Source organism: Cygnus olor, chromosome 4 (assembly GCF_009769625.2).
Source record: "Cygnus olor isolate bCygOlo1 chromosome 4, bCygOlo1.pri.v2, whole genome shotgun sequence".
Taxonomy (NCBI): domain Eukaryota; kingdom Metazoa; phylum Chordata; class Aves; order Anseriformes; family Anatidae; genus Cygnus; species Cygnus olor.
Genome location: NC_049172.1, coordinates 6,020,388 through 6,038,560, shown reverse-complemented (window position 1 = coordinate 6,038,560; position 18,173 = coordinate 6,020,388). Strand labels below are relative to the sequence as shown.

The 18,173-nt window shown below is 52.8% G+C and overlaps 1 protein-coding gene and 1 long non-coding RNA gene across 11 annotated transcripts in view; one reads left to right on the top strand and one right to left on the bottom strand.

Annotated features, from left to right (window-relative positions):
* CXXC4 (CXXC finger protein 4) overlaps nt 1-18,173 on the bottom strand; it is a 111,836-nt gene that overhangs the window by 11,358 nt on the left and 82,305 nt on the right. For 7 of the 10 annotated variants that reach the window (XM_040556459.1, XM_040556462.1, XM_040556460.1 and 4 more), the window contains one exon: nt 1,650-15,733. In XM_040556459.1, the coding sequence (XP_040412393.1) occupies nt 14,401-15,733 (1,333 nt within the window). In that variant the 3' untranslated portion in view covers nt 1,650-14,400. Of the gene's footprint in view, nt 1-1,649; nt 15,734-17,692; nt 17,835-18,173 lie in introns of those variants that run through there. The other 3 variants (XM_040556457.1, XM_040556456.1, XM_040556464.1) reach the window with 2 other exon arrangements.
* Nucleotides 14,915-17,779, top strand: LOC121069927. The gene is made up of 3 exons (XR_005819759.1): nt 14,915-14,997; nt 16,569-16,682; nt 17,727-17,779. It is a non-coding gene; the product is annotated as an uncharacterized LOC121069927 (long non-coding RNA).

Below are 18,173 nucleotides of genomic sequence, written 5' to 3'. Positions count from 1 at the left end.
ATCAAAAACATCTCCTGGAAACCAGACAGTGCTTTTGGAACAACCACACAACTTCGCCACGGTGCCTGGCTGCGTCTCGGCATAGGGGATGCATGGCTGCAGGCGGGTGGGTTTGTAGGCCGGGCACACGCTGTGGCACGAGCACTTCTTAGGACAGGGGAGTAAGGGAGGCGTTGCCCTGTCCTTCAGAGAGCATGCTATGCTCCAGGAGCAGCTCGTCCTCAGGCTGGGGCCCTCACTCTGTGTTTCGGTTGTAGAGCAGAAAGCACCAAAGCGTGTCCTCGACTCGGTAAGAGTGAGGGAAACTCCCAGCGGACCCAGGGGGCTGAGCAGGCTGCCCACCTGCCTGCTTTCGCACACGTCCAGGACCCTGGCCTCACGCTGAAATGGCCTGCCTTCACAGCCACTCCCCCTCCTCCTTCCCCTGGCTGCCTTCCCCCAAAATGGTGTCTGCCTGCATTTGGGTGCCTCCATAGGCACCTGAGCACAAGCAAATTCCTTTCACAGCTTTAAAGTATAACATACATCAGAGACAGAGGTGCTGAGCCTGCAAGGGCAGTGTCTGTGAGGTCCTTTTTGCCCTCAGTCTCCTTCAAAGTCAAAAGATGATGACAGTGCCCTCCAAGCCCATGCATACAGACCCACGCCTCTCCTCCAGAGCTATTGACCAGGGACGGAGCTGGAGCCAGCCCCGAGCTGACGCCAGATCAGCCAGCCTGGCTCATTCAGAACTGCCCACGAGCAGCAGCATCAGAGATTGTCCTAAAAGCAAAACCCTGGGAAACCATACACAAATACTCGCTGATTTTGCTGGTGGTGGGCATAAATAGCAGGTTGTCTGAAAGGGGAGCAGACTCTGTGTTACTGCTACATTCATCCTGCGTGCCCACGGACATAAGGGAGACAAAAGCGCTTCTGCCATGCCACCAGAAGCCCAACCTGGGCCCAATGCCTGATCCCTCTCCTCAGGTGCTGGGGTTTCATAAATCACCTGAAAATTAACTCTCACAGACAACGGGCTGGTTCACTGATACAACCACCCCCAACGGTTGGAGTTTTCTTTGCGCCAGCATCCACCTCTGCCAGCCCCTACTGCGTCCAGCGTGGTGGTGAGGAAGCAGCACGAGCAAGCTCCCCAGGCACACTGAGGACAGGCGGTGGCACGGCACGGCTGTCCCTGCGGGTCGGCGTGGGCTGTAAGATGGCTGCTGAGCTCCAGCGAGGGATGCGGATTCATAATTCATAAGGAGGTCGGCTGCAGGAGAGGCTCGACTTCGGAGTGATAGGAAGCAATCACACGCCTAAATTGATCTCGAAAGAGCAGCCAGACATGCAAATGTATTAAACTCAATATATTGTCTTCGCCTGAAAACTAAACGTAATACTCCTCCGTGGGTCCATCTACCTAAACACAAAACCGCAGCTAGCTAGACAGATTTAAAGGCGTAGCAACTGAGATGGCCTTTATTTATTTCCTTGCGGCATCAGGTCAAGTTACTGTCAGACGCTGTCATATCAGCTGGAAGGAAAGGTGCAATGTCTGATTAAAAGGTCATTCAGACCTTTAAATACACGAAATAATATTTTTGAAGGGCAAGGCTGTGGTTTAAGATGTGTGCTTTTGAAAAACTACAAGATAAGGAATTTTGCATCCGCACGCCGAGTTCTAATTACAGATACGCATTTACAATGAAATATCCATTGCGCTAACCCCCTATTTGGGAATGAATTATTAATCCACGCTTAAACAAGAAAGCTTTCGAAAATGGGATAGGTGGCTCAAATTAAAGCAAACCCGATTTACAAGGTGAAACCCTTAGATTTTGCCCCTGCAAAAGCCAAGGTTATTTCCAGACAAAAAAAAAAAAAAAAAAAGCCCCTTCAGCCCGTTCAGCAGCTCGGCACACCAACAGCCAGGCTCAAGTGCAGCCACCATCTACCACCTGCATGCTTAAATTCGGGAGTCCCAGCTGGGGAATGAAGCTCTCAAGGAGATTACAGCGTGCTGCCGGCCCTGCGCGCTGCCGGCGGGGCGTCATTATCCTGAGTGACAGGGAAGACAGATTCCCCCGCACGTCGGGGAGGCGGGCGAGGAGCAGGACGGGAGCTGATCAGCATTGTTGAAGGCAGCCGTCGCTCCTCGCGCTGGTGCAAATGCTGACAAACGGCAGCCTGGCTCCCAGGAGGATGCTCAGAAACCCGTAATGCTGTAAAGCGCGGCGGGATGGAGAATTTGTCCCTGCGCAAGCCCGGTGCCAAATGACTTTCTTGCTTAAAACTTGCTATTGCACTCCCCTCTCAGCAGCATTCACAGACGTTTGCTGCAGAAGGGGAAGGAGCAACTCAAATGTCTGAAATCTTCAATTTTAATTGTCGCCTTGAAAAAATATACTTCGATAGAGAACCAAGAGTGTTACATTTTGGGATTTCATGAGGAGGTGAAAAAGGCAACCAGAACCAACAGAACAGGGAAAATCCCTTAAATTAAGCAGCAGTGGAAAAATCATATACACACATCCATTACCAGAGGCTTATTTCGACAGCTGAGCTCTTCATTTTTACAGCACAAGTGTTCATTAAAGAACAACGCCTCCCACACCTGCAGTGACCAATAACCCAGTGAACCCCACGGGGCCACCACACTGGCAACAGGAGGCCCACTCGCTTGCCCAGCTCAGTCCCAGCCCCAGCCTTCACAATCTCATGCCTACAGAATCTGCTGGAGATGCTCACGAGCCTCACAGCCACCAGAAAGATTTGGTAGGTAGATGAGGAATCAGGAGAGCTAGCCACCCCTGCTAAGGATGCTGTTGCTTGGGGTGCACCCAAATCCACAGCTGCATAGAAAGAGGACTTTATCACCTTTATCAATATTTTCTGTAGGGCTAGGGAATCACTTGAGTACAGGTGAGCCACATTCAGAAATAAAATAGAATAATAAAATACATCAGAGCACTACATGATTATGGCCTAATACCTTACCAATGTTAAAAGACGCTGCATTATGTAAGACCCCTTTGATGTTTGATCCAAGAGCAAAAACCCTCATCTCACAGAAGCAAACTCACACACTGGCTACAGCAAATTATTTGGCAGATGTGGCACTCCTCATTCCTCTTTATGAGTCCTGGCTGAAATGATCCAGCTCAACATAGACCCTTTGGGAAGTGTATTGCAGCTGAGGTATTTTCAAGATATGGGCCACCCGACTGTCTTTACAAAGACCTACACAAACAGAAATAGGTAGCACCGGGGGATCCTTGTCCTTACTGCATCCCAAATTCCAATGGCAACACAAAAGAAACTGGTGGATTTTCCTGTATTTCCCAAAGCACCATGCAGGACTGGTGCTGGCCACATAGGGAAAAATGACCTTACAAAGGTCGACCTTACAAACCCTGCATGAGTGTCTCAGCGTGGAGGACAATCCCTGCTTGCAATCCCTTCCACAAGTGGGGGGAAGGAAGGCACGTAGGCCACAGGATGTACAGCATGAAATTTGGACCAGTAAGTTGTTTTTTTTATATATGCGTATACATATACACACATGAATGCATATACATAACAAATCAGTGACAGAGAAATCCAGTGCTACACGACGGCTAACGGGTTCAAGTGGGAAGTCGTGGCCCTTGCACAAGATGCAATCTGGATCGATCAACAGCCCAAGAGCAAACATTGACCACCACTGGTCATAAACCAGTGACTGTATACATTCCTAATACATTTGTGAATGCGGACTACAGAGCCTAACGCCCACAACTGCCTGAGAGGAGCAGACAGACAGAACAGTGAGCTAAACCCCGGTGAGCCAGCAGACTGGCCTTTCCTCCACACCATGTCTGCGCCACTAACTGACGTGGCTGCCAGCTCCCCCATGCTGGAAATGACTTTGAATAAACGCACAGCCTACCTCATACAGAAGCAGATTCTGGTGCAAATCCAGGTGCTCCAAAACTCCCTTTCCATCCCCAAACTGCGCCCGTTTCCTATTCTTTTCCTTGCTGCTCTCTGTGGACAGACAGCAGCTGTACCACAGGGCGCACCGTGTTGAGTACAGCCACAGCCGGCCCACACCAAAATAGCGGCTCCGGGCCTCCTGACATGCCGAAATACAGAGCCACCTGCAGAGGAGAGCAGCCTTCCACACCGTCCGTGGCCTGCTTTGTTCCTCTCATAAATATACATCACCTACAGCGGTGGCTGTGGGGAAAACCTCCCGGCACTCGCATCCAGCCCACACAGAGTCTCCTTGAATGTTTTCCTCCAGGCAAGGAGGCTCAGGGGCAAAAAGCTGGCGTGCACATCCCCCACCTCGTCCCCACTGGAAGGCGGGCAGAAGGAAATGGCACAGCCTGGCGAGCAGACACTGTCCCCAGCCAAAATCTGCTCCCCATAGCCACGTTTTTGGGAGGTAACAGCCCTCTTTGAGCAGCCAGCAGATCAGTGGCCTCGACGGATAGAGATAGGGTCACGAAGCCAGCAGTGAGCTTGTTTCTGCAGCCCAAGCTAAAATATCTCTCACCATACCTGAGCTGTGGACCTGGCTCCCTTCAAACCAAAGGCAAGATTTAACATTTATTTTAAAAGTGGGTTTTATTTGCTCTGAGAGGACATGAATCCGCTTGCCGGCAGCTATTTTTCCACTCACACTGCGTATCTCCTGCGTCGTACTTGACACAAACCAGATTTAGCACATTCCAGGTTAGGAAACTCATTCGGCTTTCTCTGCCACCAACTGCACAACATGAAAAGCCCCGCTAGATGGGACACGGCAAGCAGTCTGGGACCATGCTTTAGAAACCCAGCTCCTCCCCAACTGCCTCCTCAGAGATCATCAGCTCAAGACGCTCCCATGGGGCTAGCTAGATGCGTGCCCATGGCCGCTGGGGAGCTGAAGTCCCACTACTACAGGGCCAGATCCTGCGCTCAGGCTCAGCATTGGCAGCAGCTCCCCAGCTCAGTCAGGAGGGTGAGCCTGAGGAGCAATGGGTTTCTCCACAGGAGAAAGAATGAGCAAACGCATCTCTCATTTACATGCAGCACATACCAGAGTTTATTTTATATATTAACTTTTTTCACTTTATATATGAGATTATATTCGAGGAATGGGTAAACAATTTCACTTTTTTGATCTAGAAAAAAAAAAGTATAACACCGTTGGGGAAAACAGATGGCAAACACAGATCAGAAGCCATAAGGAATCCAGCCTAATCCTGCCAAAGGAAAACATCTCTGTCCCAAGCAGTGTTAGCAGCGGCACCAATGCCAGGACTGGCCACACCAGCAAGACCTCTCACACGCTCTGCAATCCACACCAAAATCCCCACGGGGACAGGTCAGGGCTCATGCAAGCTGTAATGCAGCATTACTCCAGAGCCAGGGCTGATGCTAAGCAGGTCAGAAGAGCTGTCACTCGGTGAGCTCGTCCTGACGGTGGGGATTAGCATCAAATAGCCCAACATGTTAGCATAAAGCAGAAAGCTCTCTTACTGAGGAAAGTTTTGTAGAGAAATTCTTGGACACCAGTTTGTTACCATCATGCAACATAAAACCCAAGGCACTACAATGCAAAAGAACACTAAAAATTAAACATCCAGACCACTGCTCAGCTCCTGGTTTCACCTGGGACCTGGCTGGTTACTTATGCAGACTCTCCTCAGTCAGAGACAATCAGCTAGAAAAGTGTCACATGCACTGCCATCCACCTTCTCCCTGATCAAATCCCCACAAAGACCATCCATCAGCTCCTATCAATGATCCACCCTGCACACGCAGGCTCACAAACCAGAATTATCCTTGTTAACATTCACTCCGTTAATGAGAAATCCCCGCTGGTCCCTCACCCAGTGGTAGGAGCCTTCGCACACACAGTCTGACAACTCTATCATCCGCAAAACGGCTGCTGCGGGCTATGGCAATCTCATACAGACTGGTCTCCAAACAGAGGGGAGGCATGTTTCTCGGCACCAAACCTACGCTTAAATCTCTTTCCCCTAGAGCTGCTCTGCCTTCGGCATCTTTTTCTCCTGCACAGAGCCTAGCGCTGGCTACGATGCCTCATTGGTTAGCTAACTGCTTCTGTCCTTCGGGATTTCTCATACGCTGTTGATAAAAGAGCCAGTGAAAAATATATCCATTAAATGCTTGGCCTCCGCTTGCTTGTTTCTCTGCAAATCCTTAAGAAAAAAAAAAAAAAAAAGGGAAAGAAGAAAAAAAAGAAGAAGAAAAAATATACTCAAAGGCTGCATTCAGTAAGCTACCTGGGCTGGGAGGTATTTCCAGCCAACGCCTGAGACTTGCTGCAGGTGCCGGTTTGGTTCTTGCAGCCCGTGAGCACCATGGGCTGTCTTGCCAGACTGAAAGAGAGCAGCAGCAAGACAAACTCCTGTGCAGCGTGTCATCACAGCTCCCAACCAGACGGAAGAGCTTTATGAGGCTGTGTATGGCTCTGAGTCCCATTAATTCCCTGGTATGTCTTCTGAAATTTTCAAGGATGACAATTAAGATTCATCTCGGTGATTATTTTCATGACACCGTCAACTCTGCTGGACTTTGACCTGCAATTTATTTTACATCAGCTTTCAAGCAAACAGCCAACGGTGATCGCCGCCTCCTGGGACTCAGACGCGCTCGTGATTTAGGGAGAACAGCTTTTATGTCATTACCAAGCTCGTGCCACCAAGTCCGCTCCCACCCACTCCCTGGTGGCCAGCTACTCAGACCCATGACCCTTCCAAATACATTTTCTCCTCTTTTGCTTGCTCTGTAGCCAAACAGCCTCTGTTTGACGGATACCACTCGTTTTGGAGATAGCACACATAACAGAATCTGCTCCCTGACGCTCCTTCTCCACTTCTGATCTCTTTAATGGCACTGCGATAATCACGCTTTGCCCTCCCTGTATCTTCTATGCTCTTCAGCTCCGTCCCATACACAATGTCTGCGTCCCCACCAGCAGCCAGGACACGCAGAGGGACAGATGTTACTCAAAAACATAAGGGGTATTTCTCTTGTGTTGATGGAGCAAATTCTTTGTGTTGACATAGTGCAGATTGGCACACTGTTGGCATACTCCAGCTTCCCTTGGACATGCAGTACATGACACCTAAGAAGCCTCTAAGCCCAAGCAGCTCTCATGCAACAAATCATCATTTTCAGCCCTTCACTGCTAGTGTTGCCTCCCTCTTTCACATTTGTCAGCTTGTCTGTACGTTTGCCTTCATTGCTTCCTTGTCTCTGGAACAACTTGTTCGGATCACACAACTCCTCCCATACCACATGCTCACCCAGCACCCAGATTCTCTCCGTAAATTCTACTCAATTCAGAAAAAAGAATGAAAATGAATGAAAAAAACTTCTGTATCAATGAGAGCATGTGGAAAGCCCTGCTTACCCTCTTTAGGATCCCCTTCTGCTGTGCAAAGCCTTGGCCTTCCCTTGGAGAAGTTGTGGGAAGACAACTACCAGTGAGCTCTTCAGCTGCCGTGCCGGCATGACTAACGGCAAACCTCCTGCTCACTGCAGCAGCTGTAGTCTGCTTTCTTCACACCACAGGAGGTCTCACCACCATTTTCAGCACCACCGTGTTGCAGCAGATCACCTCTGGTACTCTGTCCACCTGCCCCACAGTGCCTGAACGGCTCCAGCTGAGGAGCAGCACCCTCTTGCTGACGCTTTGTTCATTATCTCCAGCCCTGAGCTGCTCTTGGTTCCATCTCTGCTTCAGCACTCTGCGGCTGCTCTTTCCTCCTCACCTATTGTATTCAGTGATCTCCATCCTGAAATCTGTAGGACTTCCCATAATTTTCCAGTGTTTATTAAGATCTTCCCACTACCTCAAATTCTAATGCTGCTTCTCCACTTTCTAAACCACTGAATAACCCATTATTAGCTCCTAGTCAAATGAAGCCTGACACCAGCTAATAATGATCCTATACAGAAATACAATGGAGACCACAGCCAAGACAGCCTGGAAGTGAAAAGAACACTGTCCTGAGACAGGAGAGGAGCTACCTTTTAAAATGGCCATCTCTTGTGAGACTGAAATGAGGAAATACACTATGTAGAGCAGAGGAAAGAATAAAACTCTATGGTGCCTAGGGAAAAGGCATTTGATGAGTTTGCTGCCCGCTCAGAACGCAGTATCCAGCATGACCCAGGCTGCTTTTATTCCTTTTAAGTTCTCGTATTTCACTCGGCAGTGTGGTATCTGGTTAAGTACGAAGAGACTCTGGAAAACTGCAAAAAAATTCAATAGGCTTAACGCATACCTGGCTATGGATTTTTATGGTCTTAATTAAGAGGATGCCTAGGAGTTCCAGGGAGGAGAAAATATTTCCCATAATGTCTGAGAGTAGAAGTTAACAAGCCTGCTGGGATCTTTTTAGCCCCTGCAGAGCTAAGGCTTCAATATTATTAAATGGCTGTCGCATCTGAAGTATGGTGCAACATAACTCAACAAAGAACAGCAAGCAAGGGATGCTGAAATGGGGGATGACTCTAGATTACGCCACAGAGTAATTCAATTTCAGGACAGGTGTCTGCATGTGATTGAACATGATATGACTGTGGAAAACAATAAGGGTACCCAAAAGAAGAGAAAAGAGACACAGCAGGCTGGGCTCCCAAATAGCAAAGAGCGTCAAGCCAAACAGCATGCTTCAAGATGTGGTTCAGTATGATCATTCAGAGCAGATGAGCTTTCAAAAAACACAGACACTACAAAAGTAAAGAAATGCTTTCTTCGGATGGTGGTACACCTCAGAAAGCAAGGTATCTGCTGGCAGTTTTTAAGCACATAGTAGGTGACTTGGGAATTGTTAGCAACAGAGGCCAAGTCCCAGGGACTTCCTTACAGGGACATGAGTTACGTTTTCATTCCTCCTAACTCACTTGGGTACATCCGAAAGCTTATCCTAAGCCTTTCCCTGCACAATCAGCAGCTGCTTCCCATCGCAAACAGTGATCAAAAGGATTAGGCAGTATTTGGTGAGGCTTCAGGGTGTACACTCTAGGTTTGCCTGCTTAGAAATATCTTATTTACCAGCTGAACTCTTAAAACACATGCACGGGTAGAGCTGGAAAACTAGCAGCTGATAAAAATTTTTAGGCTATTTGGAAAGCACTTGTTCTCAGCCACTGCTAGGCATCAAGTGCATGACACAGAGTACTGAAATTAGTATCTATCTTTTATTGAACTGCCTGGAGTTCAAATGAAACAAAAATGTAGTACCAAGATGTTGCTATTCAAAAGGGATCATTTTCTGACATCCTAATTCGTTCCCCAGTCAAGCTAAGTCTTCCCTGACTTCAGTAATGGTGTTAGGTGTCAACCTAGCAAACAGACCTGCATGGAAAGTGGCCCAACAAAGCAGTAATGTCAACACACATGCACAGGCAAACAAAAATTGGGACTGTTGCTCTGAACTGCCGCTATATGGTTACCCACCCTGAATGAGCAGTATCCAACATGGTGTTCAAGTATCTACTGGCTTAAATGAGTCTCCTCACTTGAATAAGGCATGGGGTATACAACCCACAGCACGTGGTACAAACAGCATCGGTAAGAGTTTCCAAAAGTGCTGTAGCTGACACAGGGGTCCAAGTCATACTGGCTTCTGTGCTCCTCAGATGGAAATAAAAATTCTGAAGAGACTTAGATAAGACAGAAAGACGGAAAGGAAAGGAAAGGAAAGGAAAGGAAAAGGAAAGGAAAAGGAAAGGAAAGGAAAGGAAAGGAAAGGAAAGGAAAGGAAAGGAAAGGAAAGGAAAGGAAAGGAAAGGAAAGGAAAGGAAAGGAAAGGAAAGGAAAGGAAAGGAAAGGAAAGGAAAGGAAAGGAAAGGAAAGGAAAGGAAAGGAAAGGAAGGAAGGAAAGGAAAGGAAAGGAAAGGAAAGGAAAGGAAAGGAAAGGAAGGAAAGGAAAGGAGCCCATTATGCTTATTGCTGCTCTAGAAAAAGCTCTGCTTTCATTCATATTTCTCATGACACATGCCACTTGTCCAACCTAAACAATGCGCATCGATTTCATTATGTCGACTAAAAAATAAGACAAATGAATCAGTGACAACACTGGGCAAAGAACGAAGTTTGGCGCAGCATCCTGGAACCCCACTGCACAGCCTGTATTGGTATGGAGAAAAACGTGCAAAGAACTGTTCAGTGCAGTGAAAGCACAGAACTGCCATAACCAGTTAACCTCCCTTACCATATGGACAATTTCCCTGGCAAACAATCACAGTTCAATGATTTAAAGCAAGCAATTTCCAATGCACGTAGAAAGCAGTGTTTGTATGAAAGAGGCTGTTCAACCCTTGACTGGCCTACAATTTTTGCTTAATTAATTAAATTTCTGTTCAGTTCAGTACCAGATCCCAGCACTAAGAGATTTCCTTAGGTGGGAGGGACTTCATTTGGAACTAAAAAATGTGACTTTTGTCCCCCTTTTACAAAACACAGGTGCTATTGCACTGTATCAAACAGCAGTTTTCCACGAGGTGCATTCTGGATTGAACACAGCTATCGTCATGTGGTTGGGTCAGTTCTTTTGCTCTGCAAGCATCACATGAAGAAGGGGGAAACAACAAAACATGAAGCAGTAAAACGGGCTACATCCATCTCCATTTCAGAGGATATCCCTTGTGCTAGGTTTTTCATGCTCGCTAATCTGCCAGAGCCGTAGGCAGACCAAAAGCTCAACTCTGCAGGGCCCTCAAGGCTGCCCTCAGTCACACGTCTCCCACTGACTGCAGCATGAAGCCTTGCGAGATGTGGTCCCACAGCAGAAGGTCAAACAGCTTCAATGAGCTCCAAGTGGCAGAATCCAGACATGGTGAGCCACAGTGACACCTGCAGCCGCCCTGGCCTGTGCCGGGGGTGGCAGCGAGAGGCCTTGTGTCATGGAGTCGTCCCTGGGGATCCCCAGAGGTCGAATGGAAAACTCAGCGCAGAAAGCATGTTTAGTGGGGGGAAATCGCTTCTTCCAAGGCCCCAAAAAACTGACACCTAGCCACAGAGCCCTGTGGCAGCCCACCCAACCCTGGCCTTGCTGCCCCGCGACCAGGCCGCGTGGTGGTAAGACGGCCGGGGTCGGGAGCCGCTTCTGTGGAAACCAACCACCGTGACCCTACCCCCAGGGAAGGATCCCAAATTCCCTTGAAATGCAACTCGGTGAGGTGCCTCGGTGGGATCTGGAGGCTGGTATTTCAGGTCGGTGTGTGGGGGCTGGTATTTCAGGTCGGTACGCAAACGTTTAATAGTGCACATTACTAATTGGTGAGGCTGATACAAACAAAGCAAGCAGCACGGACCAGTACGACAGCACGCCCAAGCACCAGAAGACATTTCACATCTAGGCTGAACCGTGCAGACCCTGCTGCCATGAGTCAGCCCCTCCGCCTGCTTTTGCTATCGCGCTAATGAAAATGAGGAGTGGGCCACCTGAGTCAGGGTGGTTTCCTTCAAAGAGAGTCATATCCGGCTCCTGATCTTCCTAACCTGCTGCAGAAGTTACAGGCGCGTACGCCCATCAGAGGAAAATAAGTAGTCTCCACGGGTAAATAAAGATTATGCCTCTTTAAACCAACTGTAAATCTGCATGAAGACAGAATATACATACACAAGTAGGCAGCGTGCAACGTGACGTCAATCTTAGTTTTAGAGATTTATTATTACCATACATAAAATTTCCTAGTAATAATAACATTCTATGTAAAATACTAGAGCATTGGGACACTTTGAGGGTGAAAATTGTACAAGAAAAATAGGAAAAAGTAGTTCTGGTGTTTAAAAAAAAATGCTGGGAGGGAAGCACTCCATTAAAAATGTAAGGGTCAGGGACTGGAACGCATTAACGTGAATCTGTCTTACACTTGGTGTAGTAACCTTGAGAATTTTATCGTACGCCTTCATTGCACCAGCAGAAGAACAGATTTAAAGGAAAAAAGAGAGAAATGCTTGCAGTGGGATCAATCAGTTTGCTGTTTATTGTTATTATTCTTGTTTTCCGTTTATTTCATTTTTGAGCACAGTTCCGCCCCTGATTTGAACCCTCTCCATGACTCGCAGCCGATGTTGAGCACAATTCTCACGTCCTACGAACACACCACCCACGGCGATCCCTTCCTCGATCCTCGCTGCATTCCCTCGGGACCGTGCCTTTGCAGATGACAAGGGATCACCGGAGCAGACGCGCCGGCTCCCCAAGGCCGCAGGATGAACAAGCCCGAGATGCCCACGCAGTAGGGGAGCACTCCCTGACCCACCACGGCCACTGCCTTGGCTTGGCCCTGTTGGCCCTGCTGCTCCCTGACCCACGGCCTGCTGGCTGCCACAAGGCCAGCACCGCACTGCCACATGCGGCCTTAGCAGTCATGCTGCCACACGTCGTTACTCGATTAAAAGAAAGAAAGAAGCAGAAATAAGAGAAACAACCAAAAGGGAAAGTTGCTCTGTTATGGAACTCCTCTCCTATGGATGTTTCTGTGAGGAGGTGAGCCACGTCCTGTGACACACTTTGTGGCCAGCCACGGCCTGCAGCGGGGCGATGCCCTGCTGACTCCTCCACAGGTGGGAACCAAGAGCCGCGTCCTCCGCGTCCCAGCCCAGCAGCGGAGGAGCTTCTGTGTGTTTATCCGTCTGACAGAGCGCAAACGGGGGGGAGAGAAAGCAAAGAGAAGACGCAAAGGCAGGTGGTTATGAGAGTACACAAGTGGCTAATAAAACAACGGTTTTTACTAGTCGCAGTGGTTAAACAATTTTAATGGGCGGCATTCTCATAACATGCCTGAGCGGCTTTTAAGGCTGCCAAACACCTCTGTCAGGAGCGAAGAAGTTCTGGAGATGCACGCCGAGATGCACGCAAGCCCATCGGAAGATCTGATAGCGTGCAAACGCGCTTCTCCCAGAGATAGCTCACTTTCTGCACAAATCGATAAGCCATCAGAAGCTGCCATTTATCACGCCCGTTAAGCCCCAGCAGCACCCAGGCTGGCGAGCCTGACGAGAGGCCCTCGTGCACGGCTGGGCGCCACGAGGCTTCTCCACATCGCTCGCCAGAGAAGTCTCGTTTGGGCTGCGCTCGGTACGATAGTCCATCGGGAGAAGACCGGGCTACTATGCGTCTTCTTTGCAAACTTTCTACAAAAGCAACCACGGTGTGTGTGTAATTGAGATAAACCAAGGGTTGCTAACCCCATCTAGTCTCCAGCACCTGGAGAGTCCGTATTGGGCTGGAGGTCAGTGATGCCGGGCCCTCACACATGCACAAAACCAGCCAAGCGGATGCAGAGCTACAGAGCAAACTTCCAGCAAGGAGAAGCCACTCTTGCAAGGAGGAAATTCATCGGTTATTTTGATGAGGCCGGCTACAAAAGAGTTAACGCTATCAGCCAAACGTCACTCACAACCCCAGCGTTGCCTTCATCCCAGCGCCCGGTGCCACTGTCTGCGTGTATTTAGCGCGGGTTGGATGGGTGGGCTCTTACTGCTGCTCCCCCCGGGGCCCTCATCCCACCTCTGCTCCTGCGAGCAATGACCGGGGGCACCGGCCGCCCCGCGCGCACGGGGACAGGGGAAGTTGCGATTTCTCACTAAGTTGCTAATTTCTATGACTACAAATCTTGATGTCACCTCGTGTGCACCGCTCCTCTGTACTAAATCCATCATCCTCGACACCTCCAGACACATCTGATACGTGCGCCTCGCCAGCGACACTATAATTTTAATAATGACAAGGGATTAAGTATGATTACTAGTCTCTCCCCTCGCTTCTTTCCTTTGCCTAACGACATCAACCACCAGCCGTTTTATGTGCAGAGGGGTACTTTGCCTTCCATTGTCTGCTGGGCTCGGGTACGTTCGCCGAAATTTCTGCGCCGTCGAATCTGCCTGTCTGCGGCACGCCTAGCAACCTTGAAAGCCTGTCTGTACGGCCGGGGAGCATTCAATAGCACATCGTCAGGTCCGAGGGCACAGCGTAAAGAGACGTGGGTGCAGTCCGGCCAGAAGCCTGCGCTATGTTTTTTCCCCCCGTTGTACTTCACACCCGGCCACCCTTCTCCCCACCACCCCAAACCACCACCACCACCACCACCACCAGAGAAAGAAAACCCACCAACGAAAAGGCAAAGCAAAGCAAAACGGCTCGGCACAAACCGAAAGGAGAGAGAGAGGAAAACCCAGAGAGAACCCAGAGATAGCCACCGGTCTCGGAGCACGGGCGGCGGGCGGGCCAGGCGAGCGGTGTCCCCGTGCGGCGGGGAGGGAGGCACGGAGCCGCCTCCGGCTCTCCGGCTCGGGCCCGCTGCGGGGAGCGGGGCCGGGAGCGGGGCCGGCGCCGGGGCCGGGCGGCGCGGGGGGCGCCGGGCTCCGCGGGGCTCGGCGGGGCCGGGGGGGGGCCCTCAGAGCCTGAAGGAGGCCTCGGAAAAGGGGTGCTGCATCTTGAAGCTAGACAAGAAGCACTGCAGGGGCGGGGGCAGGGGGTTGAGGAGGGACGGCGGGAGGCTGGGGAAAAAGAAATCATCTCCTCTGACCTCTAGCGAAGTGCCAGGTTTTTTCTTAAGCTCTTCACATTTCCTAAACTTGCAGATCTGGTGTCCCGTTTTGCGGTTCCTGCAACTGCTGCAGACTCCACAGTTGATGAGCCGCTTGCAGGGCACGCACACCCCGCAGCGTTTCCGCTTCTTCTTGGCGGGGTTCCCCGACCCGGCCCCGGCCCCGCCGCCGCCGGTCCCCCCTCCACCGCCACCGCCTCCGCCGCCTCCGCCGCCGCCTCCTCCGCCCCCCGCCCCGGCGGCGGCGCCCAGGGCGGAGGCGGGGGCGGCCGAGGCGTGGCTCTGCGGGCAGTCCGCCAGGTTGGCGATCTGGAAGGCGCTGTCTGTGACGGCGGCCGAGGCCGCGGCGGGGGAGTGCAGGGCCGTCATGACGATGACCCCCGGCGGCAGCGAGAGGCCGCCCAGCGCCGGGATGGCCGAGAAGGTGCCGACGCGCTCGGGGAGGTTCATGATGTCGGCTTCGGCCGCGCCGCACTTGAGCTTGTTCATGCACTCGCCCGCCAGCGGCCGGCAGTGCTCGGGGGCCAGGCTGGAGAGGAAGTTGTTGTTGGCCATGGGCAGCGCCGGCTGCTCGCCGGGGGCGCAGCCGGGCTTGCCCAGCCGCTGCGAGTCGCTCCGGTGGTGCATGCTGCCCCTGCCGGCGTGCAGCGACGAGGCGGCGGCGGCGGCCGCGGCGGCGGCGGCGGAGGACGAGGAGGAGGAGGAGGAGGAGGAGGAGGAGGAGGAAGGCTTCCTCGCCGCGCCGCCGCCGCCGCCGCCGCTGCCCCAGAGCATGGCGGTGGCGGCGGCGGCGGTGGCGGTGTCGCAGTTCCAGGGGGACATGCCGATGCGGGCGGCGGCGGCGGCGGCGGCGCTGGGGAAGATGGGGGTGGTGATGCGGGCGATCTTGGCCGCCTGCGGGAAGGCGCCGCCGTTGGTCTTGTAGAAGGTGGCGAAGGAGCGGTACCTCTCCATCTCCGAGTTGTAATCCACAAGGCTGTTGAGGGCCCCCTCGGGCAGGTGGCTGTCCTTGGGCAGCCCCGGCGCCTCGGGGTTGGGGCCGCTCTCCACGCACACGTTGGTGTTCATGGTGGCCGCGGGCAGGGGGGCCGGGGGGCTCAGTCCTCCGCAGGGCGCGTCCCCGCCGACGCCGAGCGGCCGGGCAGCCGCGCCCGCTGCATCCTCACGGGAGCCGCCGCAGCTGAAACACACAAAGTCGGTTCCCAGAGGGGGGGCGGGAGGCGCCGGGACCCCCGGCTTCATCCCCAGCCTCGCCCCCGGCTTCACCCCCAGGTTCACCCCCAGACCCAACCGGCTCCGGGCCGGGCGCTGCGAGCGGGACAAGTCCCGCAAAAGTCCGCCGTGGGGCAGGGGGGCTGCCCACCTACCATGGGGGGGGGGGGGGAAGAAAAAAAGGGGAAAAAAATAAAATAAAAAGGCACAAGGAGGAGGAAGGAGGAGGGAGCCGCCAGCTGCCACGGTGTCCTTCTGCGCCCGGCGGTCATTAGCTGCCTGCCGGCACAGCTGGCTCCGGGGGGGCAGGTCGCTCCCTCCCCGCCGGGGGGGGGGTGCGGGGAAAGCGGCTGGGTTTGGGAAAGAAAAAAAGAAAAAAAATATATATAGTAATAATACTACTTAAGCCAGGCAATTTCACAGCGTGTGATCTCGGCGCCTGCAGCTGTGCACAAGCCGGAGGGTTCTCCCCCAGCTCCCCGCCGGGGGGGGGGCCGGGCAGCCCCTGCCGCAGGCACTGCGGGCCCCGGGGGGGCTGCGCCGGGCGCGCAGGCGGGGATGAGCCGGCAGGGGTCGGCGCTTTCCCTGCCGGGCAAGGGCTGCCGATCCCCGGCGATTTTGGCAAAGTTTAGGAGGGGGCGAGGGGGCCGTCCCACCCCCCCCCCCGCAAGGCCGCCGCTGGCCGGCTGGGGGGGGGTCAGCCGGGAGCAAGGCGGATTATGGCAGGCTGCGAGAAGTGAGGCGAAACATCCCCGGAACTTAGAAAGCCCTCGGTTGAGGAACACTGGCTCTTTGTTTTCCAGATGCTTTACCTGAACAGTTTAGGCATTTCTAGCATCTTTTCCGATGGACGGCGATCGATCGGAAGCGCTCGCTTCAGGGCCGCTAATGGGGCCGCGTCTCGTTTCCAGACGCCGGTACGTTTGGTTCAAAACGGTTATCAATTACGGTAATTACGATCATAATTAGATTAATGAACCGTTCGGAGCCCGACCTCCCGAGCGCACAAACTTCATCTTCCCCCGCTGCCGCGCACCGCCGGGGGGGCTCCGGGTGAGCGAAGGCCGGGGGAAGGGGCGAGAAACCTCAACCCCGGCCGGGTGGGAGCCCCCCCGGCACACCCCGGCAGGGAAGAAGCGAGACGATCGCTCCCTCCCCCGAGGTCTGGCGGCCGTACAAAGGCTGCCCCGGCGAGCTGCGGGTCTTGCGGCGAGCTGGCGAGGGTCGGCGTGTCTGGCAAAACGCCCCCCACCCCTCTCTATCCCGCCGTTTCCAGCAAGGGGAAAAAAAAGAAAAAAAAAAGAAAAAAACCCTAGCCGCACGGCCTCGGTGCCAACTCCTCACTCCAACTAGTTCTGGGAAGGGAACCCGCGCATCGCATCGGGCGAGGATCGAAAGGCTGAACGCCTTTTATTGCCGAGGCCGGGGAACGCACGCCTTCTCCTGCCCCGTTCCCCCCCTGGCCGCCCCCTCCCGGCACAAGGGGGGTGCCCCCGGCCGCGGGGACCCCGCTCCCCCCCGGCACCGCAGCCCTCGGCGAGCTAAAGAAATAGCAATCGCTGCCCCGGCTTCTCCATTCCGCTCCTGCTTCAGCCAAATGTGACCGTACATGTGCAATATTGCATGTCTGGTCTGCCGAAGACAGAGAGATCAAAGGTCATATTTAGCATTCAGGAGGAGGGGCGGGTGCAGATTAATTAATAAATTAATATCGCGGCGCCTTTTATTGCCCCAGCCTAGCATTAATCTACTTTTGCGATCCCAGAGGACGAGAACAAAACAAAATAAATTTTAAAAAACGGGAGAGAAAACAAAAAAAACCCTCCCCCCCCAAAAAAAAAATAATAAAAGACAACCCACCCCCCTAAAAAAATACGGAGAAGGGGGGAGGGAGAAAGGAAAAAAAAAAATCAAACCAGTCACTTACCAGGCTCTTTATTTGGGGGGGCTTGAATTTGCAGACGCTACCAGCCTGCCTGCCTTTAATTAGTTGCACATCAGTCCCTAACACAAAGAAGAAGAAGAAGGAGAAGAAGAAGAAAATCTCCAGATGTGCCTTGGCAGCTCCTCAATTACAACTTTGCTACTTGTAAACAAACTGCGAGGGGCGGCGGGGAGGGGTGCAAGGGGGGGGGGGGGGGAAATAAATAAATCCGCCGCTCCGCCGAACAAAATACCTGCGAGTGGCTTTTTTCCCCCTCTCTCTCTCTCTCTCTCTCTCTCTCTCTCTCCCCCCGTCTCGTTGCAGAGAAAGGAGGAGGAGGAGGAGGGGGAGGCGGCGGGGGGCGAGGAAGGAGCAGGCACCGAGGGAGTGTGCGTGAGTGAGTGAGTGAGTGAGTGTGTGTGTGTGTGTGTGTGCGCGCCGTGCTGCTCGCCGCCCGTCCCCCGGCGCCGTGTGCGAGGGCGGG